The sequence below is a fragment of the Nyctereutes procyonoides genome, unplaced genomic scaffold (genome assembly GCF_905146905.1).
Source record: "Nyctereutes procyonoides isolate TBG_1078 unplaced genomic scaffold, NYPRO_anot_genome, whole genome shotgun sequence".
NCBI classification, from domain to species: domain Eukaryota; kingdom Metazoa; phylum Chordata; class Mammalia; order Carnivora; family Canidae; genus Nyctereutes; species Nyctereutes procyonoides.
The window spans coordinates 52,056,797-52,071,455 of record NW_026575125.1 but is presented as its reverse complement, the minus strand read 5'-3'; the positions used below and the strand labels follow the sequence as shown (position 1 = coordinate 52,071,455).

The window sequence follows — 14,659 nt, the reverse complement described above, 5'->3', positions numbered from 1 at the left end:
TATTTCTCCTATTTATGGATATAGAAACCAAGGTGTGCAGAGATTAAATAACTTAACTATTAATCATACAGACAAATGCATCAGTGGGTCAAGCCAAAGAATTCACAGAGTTAGTTATTTAGTGGAAATCTTATAGACTCCCATAGAATGGCTTTTACTGAATTGTGCTCTGAGACAATGCCATCATCCTGTATTGGTTTTTATATGCAAAAATCCTTGAGAGAAAATGCTTCTTAGAAGTATTCTCTGGTCTCAAAAATGGATGTTTTGCTTTATTTAAACAATTTGCTTATTGTTACCTTAAGAACATATACTTATTTATTTATTTAAAAATATTTTTTAAAGATATTATTATTTATTTGAGAGATGGAGAGTAAGTGAGTGAGAGAAAACATGAGTGGGGAGAGGGGCAGAGTGAGAGGAAGAAGCAAACTCCCCATTGAGCAGGGAGCCTGCCATGAGCCTTGATCCAGGGACTCCAGGATCTGACTTAAGCCAAAGGCAGATGCTTAACTAAATTAGCCACTCAGGTGCCCCCAAGAACATGGATTTATATAACCATTAAGTTCTTTCTCTTTTCATTTTCTCTAGAAATTTTGGAGCCAAATCTGTGACGCTGCTGCAGTAAATGTGTAAGTCTTCATAGCAAAAATTTTGTGTACTAACTCCATTCTTTCCATATCCCTACTATCCTACCTATTTTCCCTCTCTTGGCTTCATTTTTTCTCACCTGTACTCTCTAGAATCTAAGGTAGAAATCAACAAACATTTTCTGTAAAGTATTAGATAGCTAACATTTTAGGATTTGTAGCTCATAAGATCTCTGTTGCTACTACTTAATTCTGCTGTTTTAGTATGAAAGCAACTTTAGACAATATGAAATGAGGGGTGTATTTCTGCTGATGGATATAGAAACTTGAATTTCATATAATTTTCATGTGTCATGAAATATTATTTTTCTTTTGATTGTTTTCAATCACTTAATGCCATAGTTTTCTAAACTCTGATATATGCTTCAAGAGAGCAGGGACTTTGTATGGCCTATTAATTCTTATATTCTCAACACCTAGAATGGGGTTGTACTCAATAAGTACTCAATAAGTACTTGTTGAATTAATTATTCTTACCATTTTTAAGTTCTTACATTTTCTATATTGTGAAAGCCTTAAATCCAGTCTGGAATAGGACAGGATAAAAAACAAGGCACATTTTAAGAAGGTCATCTAGCTAGATAGAAAGTAAAATCCATAATTTGAATCTAAGCCTCTGTGATATCAAAGTCCTTATTCTGTCCATTATACTGTATTATCTTCATAGAATTATTTACCCTCTCCAGATACCTTCTGGATTAGCCTCAATCTCCAAATAAAATTTACCAAATAAATTTTTGGTATTTACCCCTTGTCCCTATTTTGACTAATCTGAAAAATGAGAATGAGAAACCATCAGTTCACCATTTCAAAGCTTCTTATAGGAAGGTAAAGTGAAAGTTCTGCCTTAGTGGAAATAACACAGGTAAAATTGAGATCCCAGTTCTGCCAGTTAGTAGCTGTGAACCTTTGGCAAGTCACTTAGCCAAAGATTCTCAGTTTTCTAGTAGGACAAAAAATAGTAATACATTTTTCACAGCAAGGTTATGAGGATCGAAAATAGTTTGTCAGTGCCAGGGACATAGTTAATGTCAACAGCAGCAATAATAATATTGATAAAAAATCATTATTGTTAATTTATTCTACTAATAATAAATGCTTACCTTCTGACTATCAGGCATTGTTCTAAGCACTTGGGATATAGAGGTAAATAAATAGGCCTCAAATCCTCACCCTCATTAAGTTTACACTCTAGTGATTATTGTGAATGGCTTTTATGTTCTTACCCACCATTCCACTATTAGTGGTAGTAAACTGGAAACAGATTCCTACTTAAATATCTCCAACCTCAGAAACATCTTAAGGTACAAAATAATTGGTTTCAATTCTGATTCCAAAGGGATTCCCAAGCACTTACCCTCCTTGTGGTGAGCCAGGGGCCGAGGAGCTGGTCTCTTTATGTGGAAGGAGGGGGTTTTAGTGGGCCCAGAGCCTGTCACAGGTCCGTTGGTGGCCTTTGGTATGGCCTTGGTCCCTCTGTCTTGCAGCCTAGACACCAACTTCCCCACATCCACTTCAGGACAGGACTCCAACTTGCCATCTGAAACAGGCCTGATGCTTGGAGACTTTCTCCCAGTGTCAGTTTCCCCACTCCTCTGAAAAGGCAGTTTGGGGTGCTGTGGAAGCTTGGAGGGTTCTATACTGCTTGTGATAATACCATTTGGTGTTTGATGTTGGATATCATCTAGGAAAAGATGGTGCAAAAAGGGAAGATTAATGCTAATTTTATTATCATTTAATTTTTATACATGCACACATAATATTGAAGAATTTTATACATTTTCAATGGAGGTATTATTGTGGAACAAATCACTGATATCTTGCAAAATCAATCTCTACCTACCTCAATCCATGTGGAGTCACAGATCCCATCAAACAGGAATTCAGTTCAAGATCTGAGTTTGATTTTTACCACCACAATCCAATAAAACCATAATATGCCAAGATGCTTTATTCAAAGGGATATATACCTTAAATGGGACTTAAGAGTCCTCAATTATAATTCTTTCCAAAGAGACATCAGTTAATCCTTAACTATTTCTATTTCTTTCAAAAGTAATTTGTTAAACCCTCTCAAATTTAAAGTTAATAAACTTAACAGAATTTAACTTCATTCTCCATCCTCATAAAGAAACCTCCAACTAGCTACTTTATGTTCTTCCCTTAGCTTTTGTGGTCCACAATTTCTTGTGACAATTATTCCTGTTTTTCAGTTCTGATTCTTACTTAAAGCTTTGAGACTCTAATGAGAGCCAAGGATACTCTCCCTAGACAAATTTACTATACAAATATATGAAAAAAATTAAAACTAATTTTAAGAGATTCAGAGTCCCTTAAAAATGTTAGCTCCTGATTGAGAACTCCTGCTGTAAGGAAACTGTCACCTTTCTTCATAATAGAAAACATAGATTAGAGTGCAGAGGTTAAGAATAGTGGTTCTAGTTGGCTAAATGAGACTTGAGAAACATGTCGAGCAGTTGTAATGCATATATCTTATTTGGATCCTGAATTTTTTAAAAAAAATGACAGAAGAATTTAAACAGTGACTAGATAGTGTTCTTTGCTGTTGAGTTTCATAAGTTCTAGTATCTAAGATCTATAAAGAACTTATGAAACTCAACAGCAAAGAAACAAATAATCCAATCATGAAATGGGCAAAAGACATGAACAGAAATTTCATAGAGGAAGACATAGACATGGCCAACAAGCACATGAGAAAATGCTCTGCATCACTTGCAATCAGGGAAATACAAATCAAAAGCACAATGAGATACCACCTCACACCAGTGAGAATGGGGGAAATTAACAAGGCAGGAAACAACAAATGTTGGAGACGATGTGGAGAAAGGAGAAGGAACCCTCTTGCACTGTTGGTGGGAATGTGAACTGGTGCAGCCACTCTGGAAAATGGTGTGGAGGTTCCTCAAAGAGTTAAAAATAGATATGCCCTATGACCCAGCAATTGCACTGCTGGGGATTTACCCCAAAGATACAAATGCAATGAAACGCCGGGACACCTGCACCACAATGTTTATAGCAGCAATGTCCACAATAGCCAAACTGTGGAAGGAGCCTCGGTGTCCATCAGAAGTTGAATGGGTAAAGAAGATGTGGTCTATATATACAATGGAATATTACTCAGCCATTAGTAACCACAAACACCCACCATTTGCTTCAATGTGGATGGAACTGGAGGGTATTATGCTGAGTGAAGTAAGTCAATCAGAGAAGGACAAACATTATATGGTCTCTTTCATTTGGGAAATATAAAAAATAGTGAAAGGGAATAAAGGGGAAAGGAGAGAAAATGAGTGGGAAATATCAGAGAGGATGACAGAACATGAGAGACACCTAACTCTGGGAAATGAACAAGGGGTAGTGGAAGGGGAGGTGGGCGGGGGGGGGCTGGGGTGACTGGGTGATGGGTACTGAGGGGAGCACTTGATGGGATGAGCACTGGGTGTTACAGTATATGTTGGCAAATTGAACTCCAATAAAAAATATACAAAAAAGGAAAAAAGAAATTATTGTTTGTTTTGTTTTCTTTCAGATATGATGATGGCATTGTAATTTTGGTTTAAAAAAGTCCTGCTATACTTTTTTTCATTAAAACTTTGGTTATGTTTGAAACTCTTCATAGTAAAATGTTAAAAGAAATGCAGGCTTTGGAGTCAGGTAGCCAGATCTAAATTTCAGTTCTGTTTATTTTATTTTTAAAAAAAGATTTTATTCATTCATTCATGAGAGACAGAGAGAGAAAGAGAGAGAGAGAGAGAGGCAGAGACACAGTCAGAGGAAGAATCAGGCTCCATGCAAGGAGTCTGATGTGGGACTTGATCCCGGGACTCCAGTATCACGCCCTGGGCTGAAGGCAGGTGCCAAACTGCTGAGCCACCCAGGGATCCCCTCAGTTCTGTTTCTTATCTACTGTAGGACCTTCAGCAAGTTCATAATGTCTCTATACCTCAAGTTTTCTCCTCAGTAAAATGAGAATAATAATAGTACCTACTTCATGAGGTTGTAGTGAGGGTTACATAAGATGGTATACTTATTTCAATGCCTGAGACATAATAAATAACTCTATAATATAATTGTTAGTTGCCATTTATGCTATTATGCTCTAAGAGGGTAGGGAGGCAAGAGTTTTTATGTGAGAAGGAAGGGCTATGTCTTGCTGTAAAGCATTTTCCCCCAGAGAGCTTTCTTCTCCTTGAGAACCTGTCACCAATCACTGCTGCCACCATTATAGGGATAAGGGCCAAAAAGATTCCTTCTGTAGTTTCCCTACTCTGTACCAAGGTAGATATATAGCCCTGCTTATATTATCCCTAGCAGAAACGCCATCAGACTAGACCATTCAAACAAAATTTACCAAAGGCTGACAAACAATAGTAGGGGAATAAGCACAAAAAAGCCATATAACTAGATCATGTGCTTCCAGGATATGCCTTAAGGCAGAGGCCACCTGTAAACCTCCAGCATTTAGGAGTAACCTTAAGCATATTTACCCTTTCAGAACAATGAAGTGAACAGTGACATGAATTTCTTCTCTTGCGTGCTTTAGGCCCAACATCTCAGTTACATGTTTCTATTTGAATACTTTCTTCTAGGAGAAAGACCCTAGGAAATTTCATCCCTGCCCTACTTTAAAAGACACCACAGGGTTTAGCTATGCCCTACAGACCATAACAGCATTGTAATCATCTCAATACAGTAATGGAAGTCCAATCTCATAAAGATAATCCACATAAACAGTCTCAGAGAGGCCACTAACTTCCACATGGGAAAGGATATTTTCCTGACTCAAGGAAATAGGGAATGGAATGACAGCAGCAACCATGACTTTGGAATGAGAACCTCTGCCAATGGAAACTATTTCTAGGTTCTGGAATATGCTGAATTATTATTGACAAAATGATAAAACAGTAATGATAATAATGACAGTGATGATAATGGTAACAGATATTATTATTTGAGTACTTTGTGTCTGGCCCTGCTGTAAATACTTCACATGGATTATCTCACCGTTATCTTCAAAATTACTCTATAAAGTAGTGAATTCTTATTAGTCCCATTTTATAGATAAGGAGTTTAAGGCACTGGGATGCTCAATGTCACAAAACTAATAAGACAGAGCCAACTTTCAAAGTTTAAAATCTGTTTCCAGAGTCCACACTTTCTGAAGAGAGAGTTTATTCTTCCTATCAGGTAACAAAACTTTGGTATCATTCTCTTTCTTTAACCAGCCATCCATTTCCACAAGAAAACATATAGACCAGCTTCAGAAACTGCAGAAAACTGAGAATTAATCAGGATTGACAAGGAGACCTCACAAATAGGCAAGTAGCCAACTGGAAGCCTCTCTCCTATGTGTGGGTAAGTTATAAGGAGAAGTTTTGAGATGTAACATTCTAGTGCAGCAGGAGAAATACATCAATTCCAATGAAAGTAGAATCATGAAAATAAGTGCTATGAGGAGGACAGTGATAATTCTGTCCAGATGGGCTGAAGATTACGTAAAAGAGGTAACATTTGAGCTAGGCCTTGAAGGATTATAATAGGTAAAAAAGGGGGGAAATGTGGAATTTCAGACAGAACAATTTGAAGGAGTGAAATCTCCTAGTTCACCCAAGAAAATGTAAAATAATAAAGTTTTGTGTGGCTTGAGCACAAGAACCAATTTTAGATGAAAACTGTGGGTAGTTGGAGATGAGGTTGTCCAGGGGGCTTGGGGCTGTATCATTAAGGCCATGAATGCCATGTTCAGGAATATGAGGACTATGGCTCTTTTTTTTTTTTTGACAGAGAAGTGGCATTATCACATGTATTTTTAGAATATCACTTTAGGTTCATTATTAAAAATGACTAGAGAGACTAGAGGTAGGGAGACCAGATAGGAGATTTCTGATAACAAGGATCTAAATTAGAATAGCAGCAGCAAAGAGAGACAGATTCAAGGGATGTTGAAGAGTGGAATGGACAGTGCTTAGACATGTGAGCAGGAAGGAGTCCATGACGGTGAAAAGACTCACTGAAGTACTCTATATGAGGGGAATAAGAGGTTTGGGGGTAAAATAATGAAATGCTACTAGTAAAGAACAGTGGTGAGTAGGATTGATTGCTTCTCAAAAGAGTGTTTAGATACCATATCATAGACAAATGAGTTCTGGAATGAGATGGATGCAAGTTACTGCTCTGTCATTGAGAAACAATGTGGATTGAGCAAACTACTTACCCTCTCTGAGCATCCAATGATTTCACTATGAAATGGATCTCAATTTATGTACCTCAAGTGAGAAGTGATAAGAATTAAAGGAATATCTACTCACATCCACTAATGATGGCAAAAATTAAAAAGATAACAAGATATAGAAACAACCTAAGTATCTGTAACAGATGAATGAATAAACAAAATGTGATACACACACACACACATATGAATATTATTCAGCCTTAAAAAAGAAAGCTATCCTGCCATTTGCAATGATATGGATAACCCTAGAAGACATTATACTAAGGGTAGTAAGGCAGACACAGAAAGAAAAAAACTGCATGATTTCATTCATATGTGGAATCTGAAAAACTCAAATACATAGAATTGCATTGCATTTGTAGATAGCTATGGGTAGTATGGACATTTTAACAATATTAATTCTTCCAATACATGAACATGGAATATCTTTCCACTTATGTTTTTCTCAATTTCTTTCAGCAATGCCTTCTAATTTTCAGTGCACAGGTCTTTAGTTCCTTGGATAAATTTATCCCTAAGTATTTTTTGATGCTATTGTAAATGGGATGGTTTTCTCAATTTCTTTTTTTGGTGATAGTTCACTGTTAGTATATAACCAAAGTTGATTTTGTATTCTGAACTTTGCTGAATTTGCTTATTAGTTCTAACAGTCTTTTGGTGGAGTCTTTAGAGCTTTTCTTTTCTTTTTTAAAAAATTATTTATTTATTTATTTGAGAGAGAGAGGCACAAGAGAACACAAGTAGGGGGAGCAGCAAAGAGAGGGGAAGAAGCAGGTTCCCCACTGAGCAGAGAGCCCAACATGGGGCTCTGTCCCAAGACCCAGGGATCAAGACCTGACCCAGAAGGCAGATGCTTAAATGACTGAGCCACCTAGACATCCCTAGAGTTTTTCCTATGTAAGATCATATCATCTACAAACAAATTGTCTAATTTTATTTCTTCCTTTCTAACTTGGATGCTTTTATTTTTTCCTTTTCTTGGCTAACTTCTCTGCCTAGGACTACGGTATTATGCTGAATAAAAGTGGAGACAGGGGACATCCCTGTTCCTGATCTTAGAAGAAAAGCTTTCAGCTTTTCATCTTTGAGTATAATGTTAGCTGTGGGTTTGTCATATATGGCCTTTATGATATTGAAGTACATTCCTTCTGTACCTAATTTATTGAGAACTGTTATCATGAAATACTATTGATAAATATGCTTTTTCTGGATCTACTGAAATGATCATATAATTTTTATCCTTAATTCTATCAATGTGATGTGTCACATTTATTGTTTTATTTATATTGAACCATACTTTTATCCATCCTAGAGATAAGTCCCACTTGATCATGGTGTAAGATTGTTTTAATCTGCTGTTGAATTCAGTTTTCTAGTATTATGTTGAGGATTTTTGCATTTATGTTCATCAGGGATAATGGCCTACCAATTTTCCTTGTTTGGCTTGGTATCAAGGTAATGCTGGCCTCATAAAATGAGATATGGGCAGCCCCGGTGGCTCAGTGGTTTAGCGCCACCTTCAGCCCAGGGCGTGATCCTGGAGACCCAGGATGGAGTCCCACGTCAGGCTCCCTGCATGGAGCCTGCTTCTCCCTCTGCCTGTGTCTCTGCCTCTCTCTCTCTCTCTGTCTCTCATAAATAAATAAATAAATAAATAAATAAATAAATACTTTTTTAAAAAAAATGGGATATGATTGCTCCCTCTTCTTGAAGTTTTTGGAAGGATTTAAGAAGGATTAGTATTCTTCATTAATGTTTGGTAGAATTCTTCAGTGAAGACATTAGGTTGTGAAGTTTTTATTGGTTGGGAGGTTTTCAATTGCTGATTCAATCTCCTTACTCAGTATTGGTCTGTTTAGATTTTCTATTTCTTTATAATTCAGTCTTGATAGCTTATATATTTCTAGAATTTTAGCCATTTATTCTAGGTTATTCAATTTGTTGGCATTTAATTGTTCACAGTTGTCTCTATGATCCCCTGTTATCAGTTATAATGCCTCCTCTTTCATTTATATTATTTGAGTCTTCTCTCTTTTTTCCCCTAGTCTAATACATTTCAATTTTACTTGTTTGTTTTAAAAAACACTCAATTTCTTTGATTTTTTCTATTGTTTTTTAATCTTTATTCTCTTTATTTCCACAGTGATATTTACTTTTTCTTTCTTTCTGCTAACTTTGGCCTTATTTTGTTTTTTTTTTTCTAGTTCCTTAATATGTAAAGTTAGGTTGTTTATTTCTGATCTTTTTTTTCTTAATGTAGGTATTTAACACCATAAACTTTCTTCTTAGAACAGCTTTTACTACACTGCATAAGTTTTGGTACAGTGTGTTTCCATTTTTGTTTGTCTCATAATTTTTTTTACATTTTTAATTTAAATTCAACTTGCCAACATGTAGTATAACACCTAGTGCTCATCTCATCAAGTGCCCTCTCCAGTGCCCATCACCCAATTACCCTATCCCTTGACTCACCTCCCAAAAATCCTCACTTTGTTTCCTATAGTTATGAGTCTCTTATGCTTTGCCTTACCTTCTCTATTTATCTTATTTTATTTTTCCTTTCCCTCTCCTTTGTTCATATGTTTTGTTTCTTAAATTCCACATATGAGTGAAATCATATGGTATTTGTCTTTCTTTGAATGACTTATTTTGCTTAGCATAATACCTTCAAGTTCTATCCCTGTCATTGCAAATGGCAAGATTTTATTCTTTCTGATTGCTGAGTAATATTCCATTGTGTGTGTGTGTGTGCGCGTGTGTGCGCGCGCGCGCATACCACATCTTTTTATCCATTCATTTGTTAAATGGACATCTGAGCTCTTTCCATATTTTGGCCATTGTGGATACTGCTGCTATAAACATTTGCCTCTTCAAATCACTAAGTCTGTATCCTTTGGAAAAATATCTGGTAGTGTACTTGTTGGGTCATAGGATACTTCTATTTTTAACTTTTGAGGAATTCCTATACTGTTTTCCAGATTGCCTGCACTAATTTACATTCCCACCAACAGTATAAGAGGGTTCCCATTCTCTGCATCTTCATCAACATCTATTGTTTCCTGAGTTGTTAATTTTTGTCCTTCTGACTGGTGTGAGGTGATATCTCATTGTAGTTTTGGTTTGTATTTCCTGATGCTGAGTGATGTTGAGAATTCTTTCATGTGTCTGTTAACTACTTGTAAGTCTTCTTTAGAGAAATGTCTGTTCTTGTCTTCTGCCCATTTTTAAAATTGGATTACTTGTTTTTTGAGTGTTGAGTGGTATAAGTTCTTTATGTTTTGATACTAACCCTCTATCTGATATGTCATTTGTGAATACCTTCTCCCATTCCATAGGTTGCCATTTAATTTTGTTGACTGTTTCCTTTGCTGTGCAAAAGTTTTTTTTTTTTAATCTTGATGGAGTCCCAATAATTCATTTTTGCTTTTGTTTCCCTTGCCTTCAGAGACATGTCTAAAAGTTGCTGTGGCTGAGGTTCCAGAGTTTTCTGTCTGTGTTCTCCTCTAGGATTTTGATGTATTCCTGTCTCACATTTAGGTCTTTTATTCATTTTGAGTTTACTTTTCTGTATGGTGTAAGAAACTGGTCCAGTTTCATTCTTCTGCACATGACTGTCCAATTTTCCCAACACCATTTGTTGAAGAGAATGTCTTTTTTCCATTGGATATTCTTTTGTCAAAGATTAGTTGACCATAGAGTTGAGGGTCCACTTCTGGGTTCTCCATTTCCATTGATGAATGTGTCTGTTTTTGTGCCAGTACCATTCTGTCCGGATGATTATAGATTTAAAAAAAAAGATTTCTATTTATTTATTCATGAGAGACAGAGAGAGAGGCAGATACATAGGCAGAGGGAGAAGCAGGCTCCCCATGGGGAGCCTAATGTGGGACTCGATCCCAGGACCCTGGGATCATGACCTAAGCCAAAGGCAAACACTCATCAACTGAGCCTCCCAGGTGCCCTGATGATTACAGCTTTGTAATACAGCTTGAAGTCTGGAATTGTGATGCCTCTAGCTTTGGTTCTTTTTCAACATTCTTTTGGCTATTCAAGGTCTTTCCTGATTCTGTACAAATTTTAGAATTGTTTGTTCCAGCTCTGTGAAAAATGTTGATGGTATTTTGATAGGAATTGTATTGAATGCGTAGACTGCTTTGGGTAGCATAGACATTTTAACAATATTTGTTCTTCCAGTCCAAGAGTATGGAAGGTTTTTCCACTTCATTGTGTCTTCTTCAATTTCTTTCATAAGTGTTCTATAGTTTTCAGAATATAGATCATTTACTTCTTTAGTTAGGCTTATTCACAAGAATCTTATGGCTTTTTATGTGATTGTAAATGAGATCATCTCCTTGATTTCTTTTTCTGCTGTGTCATTGTTACTGTATAGAAATGGAACTGACTTCTGTGTGTCAATTTTATATCCTGGGACTTGGGAAAAATAGGCTTTAAAACAAAGACTGTAACATGAGATAAAGAAGGACAGTATATAATAATACAGGGGAAAATCCAACAAGAGGATATAACAGCTGTAAATGTTTATGCACCCAACATCTTGTTACCAAATACATAAAACAGTTAACAACAAAGAAAGGAACAAATTGATAGTAATACAGTAATAGTAGGGGACCTTAACACCACACTTCTATCAATGGATGGATTATCCAATCAGAAAACAATAAGGAGATAGTTGCTTTGAATGCTACATTGGTCCAGATGGATTTAGCAGTTATATTCAGAACATTCCATCCTGAAACAGCAGAATATACATTCTTTTTAAGTACATGTGACACATTCTCCAGAATATATCATATATTATTCCATAAGGCAAGTCTCAACAAATTAAAAAAGATTAAAGTAATATCATGCATATTTTCTGACCACCATGCTATGAAACTATGAATCAATCACAAGAAAAAATCTGGAAAAAGCACAAACACATGCTACTAAACAATGAATGGGTCAACCAATCGATCAAAGAAGAAATAAAGAATTACATGGAAACAAAATGAAAAAGAAAACACAATAGTCCAAAATCCATTGGGATGCAGCAAAAGCAGTTCTAAGAGGGAAGTTTATAGCAATACAGACTATCTCTAGAAGCAAGAAAAAAATGTCAAATAAATGACCTAATTTTACACACAAAGAAGCTAGAAAAAGAACAAAACAAATCCAAAACCCAAGCAGAAGGAGGGAAATAATAAATAGAGTAGAAAAAGATATATAGAAACTAAAACAAAACAAAACAAAAACCCTTATAGAACAGATCAACGAAACCAGGACCTGTTTCTTTGAGAAGATAAACAATTGATAAACCTCTAGCCTCACTCACCAGAAAAAAAGAGAAATTATTCAAATAAATAAAATCACAAATGAGAGAGCAGAAATAGCAACTACCACCACAGAAATACAACCAAATGTAAGAAAATATGAGAAACTATATGCCAATAAAGTAGACAACCTAGAAGAAATGGATAAATTCCTAGAATCATATAACCTATCAAAACTGGAGCAGGAAGAAATAGAATAGACCAATAACCACCAAATAAATTGAATTCAGTAATCAAAACCTCCCCAAAAAACAGAAGTCTAGGACAAGACAGCTTCACAGCCAAATTCTACCAGACATTTCAAGAAGATTTGATACCTATTCATCTCCAAATATTCCAAAAATTGAAAAGGAAGGAAAACTCCCAAATTCATTCTATGAGGTCAGCATTACCTTGATACCAAAACCAGACAAAGACAACACAAAAAAAGATAAGCACAAAAGATAAAAAAAGCAAAAACTGCTATCTCTGTTGAACATAGATGCAAAAACTCTCAACAAAATACTAGCAAATCAAGTATAACAATACTTTAAAATATTAATTCACCCACAATCAAGGGGGAATTTATTCCAAGAATGTAAGGGTTGGTTCCATATTAGCAAATTAATCAATGTGATACATCACATCAATAGGGGAAAGGACAAAAAACACGATCATTTCAATTGATGCAAAAAAGACATTTAACAAAGTACCCATCCATTAATGAAAAAAAAAAACTCAACAAAGTAGGTCTGGAGGGAACGTAACTCAACATAAAGGTCTTATATGAAAAACTTGCAGTGAACATCATACTCAATGGAGAGAAACTAAGAGCTTTTCCCCTAAGATTATGACGAAGACAAGGATATCCACTCTCCTCGCTTTTTTTCAACAAAGTACTGGAGTTCTATCCACAGAAATCAGACAAGAAAAAGAAATAAATGGCATTCAAACTGGGAAGGAAGAAGTAAAACCTTTACTGTTTGCAGATGACATGATACTGTATAGAGAAAGACATGAAGACTCTACCGAAAAAACTACTAAAACAATAAATAAACTCATAAAGTTGCAGGACACAAAATCAATGTTCAGAAAATTAAATACATTTTTTATATAGTAATGAAACAGTAGAAAGAGAAATTAAAAAACAATTCTATTTAAAATTGAACCAAAATAATAAAGTACCTAGGAATAAACTTAGCCAAAGAGATGAAAAACCTGTACTCTGAAAACTAAAACATTAATGAAAGAAATTAAAGATGACATGAAGAAATGGAAAGACATTCCATGCTCACAGAGTAGAGCAAATATTATTAAAATATCTATACTACCCAAAGCCTTCTAGAGATTTGAATAAATCCCTATCAAAATACCAGTGGTATTTCTCACAGAACTGGAAAAAAAATAACCCTAGACTTATATGGAACCAAAAAAGACCCCAAATAGCCAAAGCAATCTTCAAAAAGTAAAACAAAACATGGGGTATCACAATTCCTGTCTTTAAGATATACTACAAAGTTGGAGTAGTCAAAACAATTTGGTACTGGCACAAAAATAAATGGATAGATCAATGGAACAGAATAGAAAACTCAGAAATATATAATTAATCAATCTTCAAAAAAGGAGGACAGAATATGTAATGGGGAAAAGATAGTCTCTTCTCCAAATGGTATTGGGAAAACTGGTCAGGTGCATTGAAAAGAATGAAACTGGATCACTTTCTTATGTCATACACAAAAATAAACTCAAAATTAATTAAAGATGCAAATGTGAGAACTGTAGCCCTAAAATCCTAGAAGAGAGCACAGGCAGTAATGTCTCTGACATCAGCCATAGCATCATTTTTGTAAGTATGTCTCCTGAGGAAAGGGAAACAAAAGCAAAGATAAACTATTGGTACTACATCAAAGTAAAAGCTCCCACACAGTAAAGGAAACAATCAACAAAACTAAAAGGTAACCTGCTGAATGGGAGAAGATATTTGCAAATGACATATCTGATTAAGGGTTAGTATCCAAAATATATAAAGAGCTTATAGGGGATCCCTGGGTGGCTCAGTGGTTTAGCACCTGCCTTCGGCCCAGGGCATGATCCTGGAGTCCCGGGATCAAGTTCCACATCGGGCTCCCTGCATGGAGCCTGCTTCTCCCTCTGCCTGTGTCTCTGCCCCCCATCCCTGTGTGTGTGTGTCTCTCATGAATAAATAAATAAAATTGAAAAAAGAGCTTATATAACTCAATACCTAAAATCCAAATAATCCAATCAAAAATGGGCAGAAAAAGGAACAGACATTTCTCCAGAGAAGACATACAAATGGCTAACAGGCACATGAAAAGATGCTGAACATCACTCATCTACAGGGAAATGCAAATCAAAATTATAATGAGATATCACCTCACCATTAAAAAAATGAGATATAACCTCAAATCTGTCATAAGGGCTAAAAT

The 14,659-nt window shown here is 35.7% G+C and overlaps 1 protein-coding gene across 3 annotated transcripts in view; it reads right to left on the bottom strand.

Moving 5' to 3' along the window:
- OPHN1 (oligophrenin 1) overlaps positions 1–14,659 on the bottom strand; it is a 512,189-nt gene that overhangs the window by 26,945 nt on the left and 470,585 nt on the right. For all 3 annotated transcript variants that reach the window (XM_055337756.1, XM_055337758.1, XM_055337757.1), the window contains one exon: positions 2,008–2,334. In XM_055337756.1, the coding sequence (XP_055193731.1) occupies positions 2,008–2,334 (327 nt within the window). The remainder of the gene's footprint in view (positions 1–2,007; positions 2,335–14,659) is intronic.